Consider the following 15,220-nt stretch of genomic DNA (forward strand, 5'->3'; position numbering starts at 1 on the left):
ACATAGTGAGTCCAGGACAGCCAAGGCTATACACATAGAAACTCTATTTCAAAAAAACAAACAGAAGCCAAAAAATAAAATTTGTATGAATTTTTCTCCTTGTCATTTTCCCCTTAAAGAATATAGTAAAGACTCTCACTTACAGGTAAACTCTTCTGAGCCCATAGAAAGAGAACTGTTGCTGGGTGTGGTAGCACACTTTGATCCCAACACTCAGGAGACAGAGGCAGGTATATCTCTGAGTTTGAAGCCAGCCTGGTCTACAGAGTTCCAGGATAGTCAGGGCTATACAGAGAAACCCTATCTCAAACAAACTAACAACAGAATCTAGTAAAACAGCTGTCTACACAGCCTTTGCAGCCCATTGGGTATGAAGGGTTTGCGGCTACACCATCAAGTGTTCCCCACTACTGTGACCAAATACCTGATAGAAACAACTTAGAGCAAGTTTTATTGTAGCTCACAGTTTCTGAGGTGTCTTCCATTGTGGTGAAGAAGGCATGGTAGAGCTATTCGGTACACATTACAGTGACCAGAAAGTAGACAGCGAGGCTTACAAGAAGGGACCAAGTAAAAATACAGCCCCAAGAGTGTGTTCCCATGGGCCTAAATTTCTGAGCCACGCCCCATCTTCTACACTTCTTATCATGACCCCTATCATCAATTGGTTGGGAGATTCATCCACTGGCTATGTCAGACATTTCTATTGGAAACCAAGCCCCCGGTACATGATTCTGTGGATATATTTCATATTCAAAAGTCTGAGCATCCTCCAATTTCAGTAAGGTTGGAGAGAGCAGTTCCCAGAACTAGCTTTCCATGGAGAGATGAATGCCCGTATTTAAAATTTAAATATCTTATCCAGTGTTTTTCTCCAGTATGAGGTCCTAGATTAGGTAAACAGTGCACACTATACCCCACCTTTCTGTAAAAACCAAAAAGTGCATACCTAAAGGCCTGCAGGTCATTCAGGCATTGTTGTAGTGTAAATTACAGGAGAGGGAGCCACAGACAAGCTGCGCCCTGAGCTGGTGCTCTATGTGGGAAGGGCGGAGGCGGGGCCAGTACATCAACCTGCTTCTGGCCCCAGATTCTTCCTGTGGTTGTGCGCAAGCTCCTCGGCTCCCACTGCTTAATAAAAATGTTGGCAAGAAAGAGCTTATGTACTTTGGAAGACTTTAACCCATTTTAATACAATCTACCAAAAAGATCTCTCGAACCACAGATTTACATATAGCACAAACATGCCATGTTTCCTTAGAATCGTTACATGTTAGCTTATCTACCACCTCTTTATACCAGACTGTAGCCTTCTCTGATTCAGACTGTAGCCTTCTGTGATTGATTCAGATTGTAGCCTTCTCTGATTGATTCAGACTGTAGCCTTCTCTGATTCAGACTGTAGCCTTCTCTGATTGATTCAGACTGTAGCCTTCTCTGATTCAGACTGTAGCCTTCTCTGATTCAGACTGTAGCCTTCTCTGATTCAGACTGTAGCCTTCTCTGATTCAGACTGTAGCCTTCTCTGATTCAGACTGTAGCCTTCTCTGATTCAGACTGTAGCCTTCTCTGATTCAGACTGTAGCCTTCTCTGATTCAGACTGTAGCCTTCTCTGAGTCATGGCTTGACTGGTCTCAAGTAAGCATTGTCTTTCTTGTGTAAACCACGCCCGGTTTTCAGTTTGCTCTCTGTGATGGAGAATGGGGCCTTTAAAAGAAATCCTTGTTAACTGACGTGTGTGCAGATGGCTTCTGGATCTGGATGGGCCTAGCCCACAGCTTCTTCGTCTTGCACATACCTAATAGGACAGGAATTTTTATAGCAACTCACTTTCATGACATCTTGCCCAAGCATTCGGCTTGGTCTTTAGAGAAACAGCCCTTTCTTTCCACACCCTGAGTTCATCAGTTTATATGTAATTCATTAAAATAATAAGTATAACAGGCCCAATCAAGTCAGTGAGCAAGGAGAGGACTTGCAACCATCCACTCCATAGGGAAAGGAGCCACATGGGCTAACCTGGCTGGAGAGCAGCCATCTAGGCCACTGTTGAGTGATGTAGCTTCCTCGGGGAAGAGGATTCACGCAGGGTAGAGGAGCCTGCCCTGGCGACTGCCAATAGAAAGGTGTTCAGAAGGCATCCAGTGTGGTGCTTACTGTTCTGGACTTTTAAATACCAATATATTCTATGCATGAGATAGGAGTTCATTGTCTATAAAAGTGTGTATGTATGTATGTATGTATGTATGTATGTATGTATGTATGTATGTATATATATATGCAATTCCCTAAAACTTCTCTGTTTACCATTGCTCGGGCTATGTAACAAAGTGCCTCAGACTGCATGGTGTAAACAACAGAAATGTATTGTCTCAGGGTTAGAGTTCTAACACAGTTCTAGAGGCTGGAAGGTTCAAGTTTAGGGGATTGGTAGGTTGGTTCCTGTGAGGGCTGAGGGAAGAGTCTGTCATAGGGCCTGTCTCCTGGCCTCATCGAAGGGCATCTTCTCTTAATTATACCATTTGTCCTATGTACACGCTGTGTCCTCATTTCCTCATCTTCTGAGGACACCAATTACATGAATTAGGTCTGCCCTAATAAACTCAGTTTAACTTGACTACCCATAAATAAGATTACCTTCTGAGCGCCTGGAGGTTTTATGGCTTTAACATGTGAATTTGGAGGAAGCAGGATCTGGTCTATCACATTGAGGAAGGGCCTGACTCCAACCCAGAACTTAGCAACTTGACTGGGCTTGAAGAAAACCCTCTTTACTAGGTTTCACTATCAGGGTGGGTAGGAAAGGGCACAAATGATGCCGAAAGCTTATGTGATGATGGGAACGAAGGTCTTGGCTGCTGCCCTTTCCCCTTGTAACTCGAGTAACATGTACAATAATAAAGAAACCTGAGCATATGGTAAGAACTTGGACTTTGAATATAGACATAATTATGACCAAATTAGTACCTTAATACTCAACACATTTTGTAATAAAGTACCCCATTTACTCTAAAGTGGGAGAGGACAGGTGATCCTAAGCATGTAGGTGCTCGAGAAATGGGAAGCTCATCTCTCTACGTGACCTTTCACACTATTCCAAGTTCCCTGCCCAGGCTTGCCAGGGACTGTGAGGGAGGCTGTAACCTCACTCACTACACTGTTGTCTTCTCTTCAGTTTGTTTTGACTCCCATTGAAGTCGCCATTGAAGATATGAAGAAGAAGACCCTGCAGTTAGCGGTGGCCACTCACCAGGAGCCCCCTGATGCGAAGATGCTGCAGATGGTGCTGCAGGGCTCCGTGGGAGCCACTGTAAATCAGGTAAGCAGGGCCCGCTGATGGCAGCTTGGCCAGGGCTTATTCTTTCGTTCATGAGGTCCACAGCCTTCTTAGGAGTAGATGAGCAATCGGTTCACATGCACTCTTCCTTAAGAAATCCTAGAAAGGAGTGAGTGGACTGTGTTTAAGGAATACTACTTTCACCGGGCGTGGTGGTACACACCTTTAATCCCAGCACTTGGGAGGCAGAGGCAGGTGGATCGTTGTGAGTTTGAGGCCAGCTTAGTCTACAAAGTGAGTCTAGGATAGCCAAGGCTACACAGAGAAACCCTGTATCAAAAGACAAAACAAAATAAAAAGAAAAAAAAAAAAAGGAATACCACTTTCTCAGAGACTCCAATTTGGGACCAGATTTGGTAGGACTAGAGTCCCGTTGAAGAGAGTTGACTTGTGTCTATACAGATAGCACTATAAATGCAGAGCTTTGGGCTATTCTAAGAATGTGAATATGGAGATGAGAAAAGTCCTAGACCATATATCTCCTTGGGTAGGTACCAGGTATTCCCAACAAAGCAAGGGTCTTGCCAGCAGGACTGACCTGGAACTGGGTTGTCAGGCCACTTTGACAAGATTGGTGCTGTCGTCCCTGTTCTAACCATCACACCTGAGTTCACGTGGAACTAAGCCTGTCTCAGATGGGAAGACATACAAGCCTAGTTATTGCTTTCTGTCTGGCGGGCCCCTTGATGTTGATTCTTCATGCTGCCATACCCCAAAACTCACCAACCATGTCCTTGCCAGCTAGTGTCTTCTCCACCTGAGCATCTCCCACAGAAGTTCTAGGTCTGCTCAACACCAAGGGATCAGAGATAGCAGACACAAGAAAGACTACATATATCCAAGATTAGAAAACTATTAGAGTGCTTCTGTGCGTGCAAGTCCCCAACCTGTGAAGAAAATAGAAGCTATTTACCATCCATCCATAGGTCACTGGCCCGTGAATTTCTCTGGCTCAAACCAGGGCTTACACAAAATGGTAAACAGTTAAGATTGGACAGGTAGAGGTAGCCCTTCTGTAGAGGAGCTATTCACAATACTTAAGCTTTTGCTGCTGTGGCATTATCTTATGTAAAGAAGGGAAAGCTGTAAGGGTTAGCATTTGAGAATATGCACTTGTGCCAGTCAGCATTCTCCTAAAGCTCTGCATCCTCCTCAGGAATTAATTTCCTAAGAAATTCAAGACCTCCCTAGGCTTTTTGTTTTAGTGAAACAAGCTTCAAAATTAAATGTTCAAACTAAGGAGCCCTCCCGACATTCTCTCTTGCTTCCCCAAGTAATTTAATTTTCATTCCAGCATCCGTATTGTGTTTCGCTTTGTCCATCAGGGACCGCTGGAGGTGGCCCAAGTGTTCTTGGCTGAAATTCCAGCTGACCCAAAGCTCTACCGACATCACAACAAGCTGAGGTTATGCTTCAAGGAGTTCATAATGCGGTAAGAAGGGAGGTGGTGGTCACTGGAGCACGGCAGTGTGGGGCACTGCTCAGTAGCAGAGTGTCTCCTCAACATGCGCGAGGCTGTGCACGCCATCCCTACCTCTATGAAAACATACTGAAGTATCCCAAGTACCACTCAGAACCATGGATCACAGGCTCTGGTTTAAGAACCCTGCCTGGGGCTGGAGAGAGACAGGTCAGCAGTTAAGAGCACTGACTGCTCTGTCCCTTGGCTAGATCCGGGTAGGGGTTTGATGATGACTGCACATTCTCCACAGTTAAGTGGAGACTGGGGACTGACTTTCACAGGATCTCTGGTGCCCCATATTTGGCCATGTCCCTTTGTTGGGGAAGCCCAATGGCACTCGGAGGAAGGATAGCGGACTACCAAGAAGAGACTTGATACCCTAGCACCATATTCAAGGGGGAGGAAGTCCCCCTCAGTCACAGTCATAGGGAAGGGGGATTGGGGTGAAAGTGGGAGGGAGGGAGGAATGGGAGGATGCATGAGATGGGATAGAAAATGAGATGTAATATGAATTATTTTATTTTTCAACAAAAATGTGTTAAAAAAAAAAAAAAAAGAGCACTGACTGCTCTTCCAACTCCAAGATCTAACACCTTCACACAGACATACATGCAGGCAAGCAGGCAAAACATCAGTGCACATAAAATAAATACATATTATTTTTAAAAAAGAACTCTGCCTGTGATGCACACGTGTGCGTGCGTGCGTGCGCGCGCGCGTGTACACACACACACACACACACACACACACACACACACACTCCTCTTTGAAGCTTAAAACCAGAGCACTAGAGCAGCAGTGCTTCTACTACCACTAAGAAACTAGCACTTCATGAGCAGGATGCTTCATGGCCGCCTCTGCACTGTGCCTCCTCGTCATGTTGTAAGGCGGATAACATCTTCTTCACTCTACCCAGGATGCATGGGAGGTTTGGAGGTGGGAGGTGTATTCCTGATGCCCCACAGCCAGCTGGCAGCAGATCTGAGTTGCAGCAGGTCTTCTGGATCTTGGCCATCCCTGCTTCTGTTGAGCCGGTGGTGTCTGGCACATTAAGTCAAAGCTGTTTGCAACACTAGTATGTAGTTCTGCAGATTGTATGGTGACTTTCTTTCTTTCTTTCTTTTGGTTTTGTTGTTGTTTTTTGGTTTTTGGTTTTTGGTTTTTTTTTTTTTTTTGGTTTTTTGTTTTGTTTTGTTTTGTTTTTTGAGACAGAGTTTCTCTGTGTAGCCTTGGCTGTCCTGGCCTCACTTTGTAGACCAGGCTGGCCTCAAACTCACAGCAGTCCATCTGCCTCTGCCTCCTAAGCACTGAGATTAAAGGCATGCACCACCACCGCCCAGCTATGATGAGTTTCTTTAGAAGCCTAAAACTAGATGTTGCCTTAATCGGATAGACAAAGGAAAGGTTCTAAAACTGGGCTTTTACAAAGACACATCCCCATGCGAGGGCAGCCTCATCTGTGCTACTGACTTCTATGCAACTGGCTTCAAGAGCAGCTGGGTCAGCCTAGACAGAAAATGGCTCTTTGGGCAGGGCCTGTGACCTCTACAACAAGATAGGTACCTCGGGTCTGCAGTGGCCCTAAAAGTGTGATAAGGTAGGGTATGGTGCCACTTGACTTACCAGAGAGAATGTCAGAAGTATATGTACTGATTGCCTTTACATCCAGAACCTTGGTGCAGAGTCTGAATCCAGCAATAGTCTTGCAGGGCAGGCAGGGAGAAAAGACACAAAGTTAGTTTGCCCAACTTAGTAACAACCCACTAGAATGCTGCTGTCATCACAGGCTTTCTGGAGAAATGCCCACCTTTGCTGTGTGTAGAGAATACTTCTTGCTTCAATGATGCACAGACGCTTGGAAATTGGTATATACAATAGATTGTAACTATTAATGTTGGTATATTTGGCTTCCTTTTTTATAGCAATTCTGCCATTTCATACAAGGTACATTTTCTTTGTTACGTAGTACTTTGTTTATTTGCTTTTGTTTTGCTGTTGTCTTCCTCCCTTTCTCATTTCTCCCCCTTTCCCTTCTCTCTTTCTTTCTGAGACAGTATGTACCCCTGATTAGCCTGGACCTCCCTATATTGAACTGTTATCCTCAAATTTAGAGATCTGCTGCCTCTGGCTCTGGAGTGTTGGGACTGAAGGTGTATGCCACCATGTCCAGCTAAATAGTAGATTTTTTAATTTTTTATTTTATTTATTTATTTATTTATTTTAGTGAAAGGTTAAAAAATGAAGAGAAGAGGCACTTTTAGAGTTCATACATCTGCTGGATTACTCAATCTCATCTGTGAGTCCTCCCCTAGACTCCACAGAGCTGGAGTGCCCTAGCCAATCCCTACTGGACATGTGGTCCAGATTAGCTCCAGGCCTCTGGAAACTAGAGGCAGAGCAGGGGCAGGTGGTTATCTGTCTTTCTAAAAGGACCCTTTAACAGAGTTACTCAAAGTCCAAATCCTTTAAAAATGGTATTCTCGAGAAGTTGAGGCAGGAGAAATGTTGTGAGTTTGGGGTCGGCTCTGATGCACATAGCGAGCTCAGGAGCAGCCTAGGAAGCAGAGTAAAACCCTCTAGTAGCAATGTCCTTGGGAAACCAGGTGAAACCTATCAGATCAAATGCAGAGTGTGGTTCTGTAAGCCTGGAGTAGGGCCCCAGACTCAAGACTGTAGCTTTTGGTTGGTTGGTTTGTTGGTTGGTCTGAGGTTTTGTTTTTCTGATTTTTGTTTGGTTTTTGGTGTTGGTCTTGGTGTTGGTGGTCGTTTTGGCAGGGTCTTACTCTGTAGCCCCAGATTGACCTCTCAATCCCCCTGCCTCAACATCCCAAGTGCTGGAATTACAGATGTGGGCTACCATGCCTGGCTTCAGATTCTGCAATACTGATGAGTCCGTGTGCTGCTGCAGTGGGGGCACCAGCCTTTGAGCAGAAGCTGCTGCTTGTTTGCCTCCTTGTTTAGACTTCTCCCCTAGCTCCCCCAACCTTAACTCCTCAGGCCACTGCTGATATCCTTCGATTCCTCTACCTTCCTCCCTTCAAGAAGACAAATGTGCTCAAAGAGCCACTCTGAGCCCTCTGTCCATGCCAGCTGGCTACCTCATCCACCACACACTTTGTGTGGAAGGGTGACATCCCAGCTCAGGAAGGCCTTAGATAAAAAACGTCTGGGACACAACCACAGTTATCCTCCACTTCATTCCACACAGGTCAGAAACGGTAGCCTGTCACCCTGGACGTGTAAAACAAGGGGGGACATATAAGTTCCCCTCAAGCAAGTAGTGGCTGAAGCTTCGCTCTCCCACTTGCTTGCTGCTTCCAGGTCCACTGAGGAAATCACCACTATTTGAGAATACGGACACCAGTGTCAGTGCTTTGCACTGGTGCCATCTCTGCTTCCAGGTGGCAGAGGCCACTCCACTAGAAGGCAGGCATGACCCACTGTTGGGTTTCTGCTTCAGTGGGCGCCTTCTCCTCAGCTTCCCAGGAGGCTGGTAGATAATCCAGAGCTCCACTGTGACCCAGCCAGCTGTCCCGTGAAGACAGCCCTGTGGACACGGCACTAGCCAAGTCTGCAATGGCATCTTCTGCCCCAGGACAACAGCTTCTGACTCAGCTAGAGCTGATCAGACCAGCCGGAAGGCCTGGCAGCCTGGCATGCAGCAGTCAGCAATCCCAACCTCCTGGCACTCTTCCCGAAGGCTGCCAAGTGAGGACAAAGTCTTCTCTGCCTTTTCCTAAGAAGAAATGCTTGAAAGGTTCAAAAACTCAGAGGACAAATGCCACGCCATATGTGTCTCCTCCCTCTTCTCCCCATCTCAGTAGACCTTCATAGGCACTGCGGTCCTTTCCGGAATGTCTCGTGCTTATCTGATCTCATTCCTGCAGTGGGTATGAGCATATATGTGCAAGCATGAGGACTCAAGTTCAAATCCCTGGTACCTACAGAAAAGGCCAGATGTCGCCATGCATACATGTCACACATAAAAATACACATTAACAAAGTATGAATAGCTAGTGGTCTAGGGGGCTGGAAAGATGGCTCAGCAGTTAAAGTTGTGTACTGTTCTTTTTCAAGGAACCTGAGTTAGGTTCCTAGCACCCACATTAGGTGGTTCTCAACTGCCTGCAGCTCCAGCTCCAAGGAGACCCAATACCTCTGGCCTCTCAGGCCTTTGCATTTATGTGTGGTGCAAGCACATGTGCGCACACACAATTAAAAATAAATCATTCTAAAAGGTTAAGGAAAATAAAATAAAAATAATTTTAGAAAGATTAAGTGACTTAAATTTTGCTTTTTGTGCTTGGATTAAAGATGGCCATATTCAAGGCACCTGTTATGTGTTTGACCACTGCCCCAGGAGTTTCTACTAAAAATACTGGCTCAGTGTCAGACATCAAGGTGTGGAGTGTCAGTGGTTTTTAAGTGGGGTTTTTTTTTAGAGGGCTTGGGTCAAAGTAGGAACATACTCAGTATACATGGTGTAAGTGGAAACAGATCTGGATGCTTTCAGGGGTGACAGTGTTAAATGGCATGAGGTGTTTTGGAATCAGGTTAACAACAGATGACCTTTGTCACCATGGGTCTTCTGTGACACACTAAGGATGACTAAGTTAAGGATTCTTTTTTGTTTGTTTGTTTGTTTGTTTGTTTGTTTGTTTGTTTTGAGACAAGGGTTCTTTGTTTTGGTTTGGGTTTTTTGTGTTTTTTTTTTTCTTTGTTTGTTTTGTTCTGTTTTTTGAGACAGGGTTTCTCTATGCAGCCTTGGCTGTCCTGGACTTTCTGTGTAGACCAGGCTGACCTTGAACTCACAGCGATCCACCTGCCTCTGCTGGGATTAAAGGCATGTGCCACCACACCCGGCATAAATTAAGGATTCTAAGAAGTATTCCAAGATGCATATATAGCTGCTTATGCAGGCACACACATACACCACACACACACACACACACACACACACACACACACACACACACACACACACACAAAGCTCTTTACCCTTTCTTATCTCACCTGTAAAGACTAACAAGAAAACTAAATTTTGATGCAATGAGATTCTCTGCTCTTCTAGTTCACCCATCCCCCTCCCTTGGACATATTCTCTGTCTCCAAGCTCTATGACTAGAGGAATAGTTATGGGTGGGAGGATTACTGGGGCTGAGACTGAATTAGAACAGGTTACACTGTATTCATTTGGTCCCCAAAGTCATAACCGCAGAGTTTGTGTTAACACTCTGGAGTTCTGCCGAAGTGGAGTGAGCTAAATCTGTTCAGTAGTGGCATTAGCCCTGTTTTCAGCTCTGGGCAATTATCAGCTATTATCATTACTTCTACAGTTGTATCTAGCTTAATCTGCCTATCAAGGGTTTTCTCTGTGGCTACGTTTTATTTCTATTTAAATTTTTCCCAGGACTTTTTTTTTCTTTTTGTTTTTTTGACTAATGGTTGGTGCTTGATAAGTTGCTTTGATTCTGGATTCTCTCACTGCTCTTACTCTTGTTTTCTTTTATCTTGCTTTGTTCATTACCTCTAATTCATTTTCTCCCTTCCTTTTCCTTTGTTTTTTAGGGGGCATGGAGGGAGGAATGGTCCCACAGTGTAGACCTGGCTGCCCTCCAGCTTATGGAGACCCACCTGCCTCTGCCTCCCAAGTACTAGGATTAAAGGCATGCGCCACACCTGGCCTAACTGCTCTCACACAGCAGTTTCCTCATATTTTGCATCTGTAAGTTTTGGCTTATAGTTGCTTCTCTTAGGCAGGAATTGTTTCTTTTGCTGGTGGCCATGCACCCTAAGAATGTGTCTGGTGCAACTTCCTGTAGGTTCCTGATACCTTGGGACTTAAACAGGGGTGGTTCTTAATTTAACGCCTTGGAGAGGTGGCATGTGTGTGGTATAAGCCTCAGATTTCAATTTTGCAAGACAAATTTCTGATTAAAGGCCTTATGCTGCTGAGCACGGCGGCACACGCCTAAAATCCCAGCACTCTGGAGGGAGGCAGAGGCAGGCAGGATCTCTGTGAGTTGAGGCCAGCCTGGTCTACAAAGCAAGTCCAGGACAGCCAAGGCTATACAGAGAAACCCTGTCTCGAAAAAAATAAAATAAAATAAAGGCCGTATGCTGGTAGCAAGCTTATATTCCACCGCCTCTCTGGGCAGCATCTTTCTAAGCCCATTTGCCCAAGTAAGTTAGATTTCTTCAAGGTTCTAACCTGCATGCCCAAGCTTTAGACAGAACCCTGCAGTTCTGACTCAGGCATCTGAAGCAGGGTCCAACACTCTGCCTCTTGAAAAGCTTTACAGGGAATCTGATAGGCCACCAGGATTAAAACACTCCTAGTGGGGCTGCAGTGACAGTTCAACGGGTAAGGGCACTTACTGCACAAACATTAGGACCTGAGTTCAGATCCCAGAACTGCTGTAATAAGTAGGGCCTGTTCCCACACCTTCCCATAGCCCAGCAGTGAGCATGAGGGGGCACTGGAAGGTTGGTATCTCTAAGGTCTGCTGCGCTGCCAAGGCAAAAATCTTAAGCTCCAGACTCAGGAAAAGACGTTGCTCAAAGGGACAAGGCAGGTAGGTGGTCATAGAGGAGACTACCCCATGTCCTCCTTTGACCTTGAGTGCTAGCACAGTCATATGCATATCATAGATGTCTACATCCAGCACACATGTACACCGTACACACACACACACATGAACATAGTAGGAGGTTGTGGTTGTAAACTTTACTTCGTGGTGACAAAAACCCCTTGCCCAGAGTGAAGCTGTATTAGGCTCACAGTTCCTGGGGTTTCAGTCTCTCATCAATTGGATCCATAACTTTGGTCTGGGAGAAGTCAGCACATCCTGGTGGGGAGCATGTTTTCAAGGAGCCTGTTCATCTCATGGTGGCCAGGAAGTAAAGGAAAAGGAATGATAAGGCCATAGACAAGGTTTACTCCATTCTTCAAGGACTCACTCCCCTCTCTGAGTGCTACCTCCTATTCTTCCCAGTTACCCATCAGATGATGATCCTATCGGTGGACTAGTCCACGGATGCGCTGCAAAGCCCTGCCATCCGCTCCCATTCCCCAGAGCCCATCGTTAGATGCAGACAGTAGGGAGGTACTCAAAAAGCTGGCTGATGGTCACTGTTCTCCAGGCCACTGAAATACAAACCCTGAGGACATAACAACCTCCTTTCTCCTCCTCAGGTGTGGTGAGGCCGTAGAGAAGAACAGGCGGCTCATTACGGTAGAGCAGCGGGAGTACCAGCAGGAACTGAAGAAGAACTACAACAAACTGAAGGACAGCCTCAGGCCCATGATTGAGCGAAAGATCCCAGAGCTCTACAAGCCCGTATTCAGAATTGACAGTCAAAAGAGGTGAGAAGGGGGCCAACATTGCTTCTTCCTGGGCATCACCTCAAATCCTGGGGCGCACTGCAAATCCAGCTTGCTCAGCTGCCCTTGGCAGAGAGCAGAGAGCCCAGGGTGGGTGAGGGGCCTGGAGGCAGGCCTCCAGCCAGTCTGTGGTTTGCGTTTAGCCCAGCCTTTCCCCTGACCTCTCCCAGCCCCTTCTTAGTGGCCTTGTGCCAGCTAATTTCCAAGGCTACACTATGTAGCTGGTGTGTGTGTAAGTGTGTGCATGTGTGTGTTCGTTCATGTGTGTTTGCATACATGTGCACGAATGTGTGCGTGCGTGCATGCGTGGTGTGTGTGTGTGTGTGTACACAATATGAACAGGTCTCGGATCACCAGGGCTCATATCTTTCTAGTTCATAAACTCCTCCCTCCCGTCTCTTTAAAAGGCTAATCAATCCTTTTTCTGTGTTCTCTCTTTTTCTCTTTCCTTAATTTCAGGGACTCCTTCCACAGATCTAGTTTCAGGAAATGTGAAACCCAGTTGTCACAGGGCAGCTGAGAAAAGCCACTTTGCCCACGGTGACTGGGGACCCACTACCTGGAAGGACTTACTGCACAATCCCAGCCAGTGCTCTGGAAGCTTTGTGGTCCATGAGCGCAGAATGATACCCAAGTGCATTCTGGACCATCTTGGCCATGCCAGGGGCTGGGGTGGGGTGGGGTGGGTAAATCAGGGGTAACTGTATTTATTAAAGTATTTTTCACAATACTGTATAAGCAAAGCCCATGCTGTTTCTGCTCAACAGCTGGTCCTTGCCCACCTATGAAATGACTTCTGACATACATTTGAATTTCTAAGATAAGCTCAAATTGGGAAAGGAAGAGTGGAAAAGTGTCCAGCAGCCTATCGCAAGTGATTTTCACTCAACCCCTTCGGGGGAAGAAAAGATGAACTCCAGAAAAGTGAAACATGCTCCAATACATCTGTGAGAGGAAGTCTTACGGGAAGCCGCCACCCCATGATGGCTTTGAATCTGGGAATAGATCGTTCCACAACTTGTCTGTGCCCCTCCTGCATTGCTAGACTGGGCGTCATCTAGTATCTGTATGGTTGCTTTGTTAAGCTGAGGGAGCCTACCTTTACCCAGGGGACAATTGTATGAGACAGATAGCACATTCTCTGAAGTAGGAACAACTCTCCAATGATGTTTTGCTGGTTTCCTGTATACCTGCTCTCACTTCTTTTTATCTTCTCTGGGATAATGTGGATTTTTGTACAAGGGTAATGTCTCTGCCTTCATTTCAGAACATGTGTTCTCTGTGTGCTACAAAATATATTAGCTTCTGCTTCCTTTGACAATGTATTTTAGGAAAAGAGAAACGAAGTTATTATTTGGGAATTAAATTATATATTTTTCATACAACTCATGGCCTTGACTAATAAGATAATAATAATAAGATAAATAAGAGTGACAAGCAAGCCAGGTGGTGGTGGCACACACCTGTAATCCCAGCACTTGGGAGGCAGAAGCAGACAGATCTCTGTGAGTTCAAGGCCAGCCTGGTTTACAGAGTGAGTTCCAGGACAGCCAGAGCTACATAGTGAGGCCCTGTCTCAAAGAGAAAGAAAGAGAGACACAGAGACAAAGAGAGAGAGAGAGAGAGAGAGACAAAGACACAGAGACACAGACAGAGAGAGGCAGAGAGAGGGGGCAGGGAGAATGAAAAGAAGAATGCTTCTCTGTGCAACTGCTATTTGTGCCTTTAACAACACATAGTGCTTTAAAGCTTCAGAGACCTTGATAGGCATGGCTTAGCCAGCAGTGCCCTCCTTCTGGTCAAGATAAAGTTCTCAGTTCTCAGCTTTGTAATCTTCACATACACCACTGGGCATGCATTAACTTATTCTGAAGAAGGACATAAAAGAAAGAAAGAAAGAAAGAAAGAAAGAAGGTTGCTGCATTTATTTATTTAAACAGTAGCATAAACAAAGACCTTGATTGGCCCTTGATCTGAATATGTATTCTAGACAGACGGCATTAGGAGAGAAGCATTTTAAACATTCCTAGGCATGGCACAAATAAGCTGTCTTCTGAAAACTAGAATCCTGACCTTCCATGAAAGCCCTTTTGTTTCTCACAAGCCCTCGAGCAATGGTTCTCAACCTTCCTAATGCTGCAGAACTTTAATACAATTCCTCATGTTGTGCTGACCCCCAACCATTTGCTACTTCATAACTGTAATTTTTCCACTTTTGTGAACCATAATGTAAATACTGATATGCAGGGTATCTGATGTGCAATGGTCTCTTGACCCCGCAAAGGGGTCTCGACCCACAGGCTGAGAACTGCTGCCCTAGGGGAAAACTGAGGGGGAAATCCCCTGATTGGTTCCACTCTCTCCCCTTCAGGGACCTGTCACTGCACCCAAGGATGTAAGTGTGCACACTTGTGTACACCTGACTGGGCTTTGTGAGGAGCTCACCAGTTGCGCACTCCTGCTCGCCTGAGCAGTCGTGGGGTTTTGCATGTGGTGTGGTGGAGAGCTTGATCACAGTAGCTTTCTCCAGAGCGGCCTCTAGGCTCCTTCTTAGCTCTGGAAAGCTGAGGCCGGTTAGTGATGGGTGGTCTTGGATTTTTCTCCCTCTGCTTCTTTCCCTGGGGAAATTGATTGTTTTCATTTACATGGAGTCTGTTTCCCTCGGGAATGTGTGAACTGAAAGTCAAAATAAGGAGTGTCTTTCATGATGAAGTCATGAGCCCTCAGTGGCTCCAAAAGCAAATCAGGGTCAGCTGACATTCAAGGGGAGAGCAGCTGTCTCTACGTTTTCAATGGGTGGTGATAAAGACTTTTTTTTTTAAGGTTTATTTTTAATTATGTACACATAGGTACTCATGAGTGTGGTGAGCTCAGGTTAGAAGCATCGGGTTCCCCTGGAGCTGGACTTACAGGAGCTAATGAGCTACCATGTGGCTGCTGGGAACCAAACCCAGGCCCACTGCACACATTTACTTAACCTCTGAGCCATCTACCCACCCCATGTCAAATCATTGTTTAAACATATTTTAAAATCAC

At 45.7% G+C, this 15,220-nt stretch overlaps 1 protein-coding gene across 1 annotated transcript in view; it reads left to right on the forward strand.

The window, feature by feature from the left end:
• The window catches only part of Dock8 (dedicator of cytokinesis 8), a 197,930-nt gene extending 185,172 nt beyond the window's left edge, over positions 1 to 12,758 (forward strand). Inside the window, exons 45-48 of the mRNA XM_051146278.1 lie at positions 3,177 to 3,320; positions 4,664 to 4,770; positions 11,996 to 12,166; positions 12,644 to 12,758. Coding sequence (XP_051002235.1) covers positions 3,177 to 3,320; positions 4,664 to 4,770; positions 11,996 to 12,166; positions 12,644 to 12,704 — 483 coding nt within the window. The 3' untranslated portion in view covers positions 12,705 to 12,758. The remainder of the gene's footprint in view (positions 1 to 3,176; positions 3,321 to 4,663; positions 4,771 to 11,995; positions 12,167 to 12,643) is intronic.
• The last annotated feature ends 2,462 nt before the right edge of the window (positions 12,759 to 15,220 follow it).

The sequence above is a fragment of the Acomys russatus genome, chromosome 5 (genome assembly GCF_903995435.1).
Source record: "Acomys russatus chromosome 5, mAcoRus1.1, whole genome shotgun sequence".
Classification (NCBI taxonomy): domain Eukaryota; kingdom Metazoa; phylum Chordata; class Mammalia; order Rodentia; family Muridae; genus Acomys; species Acomys russatus.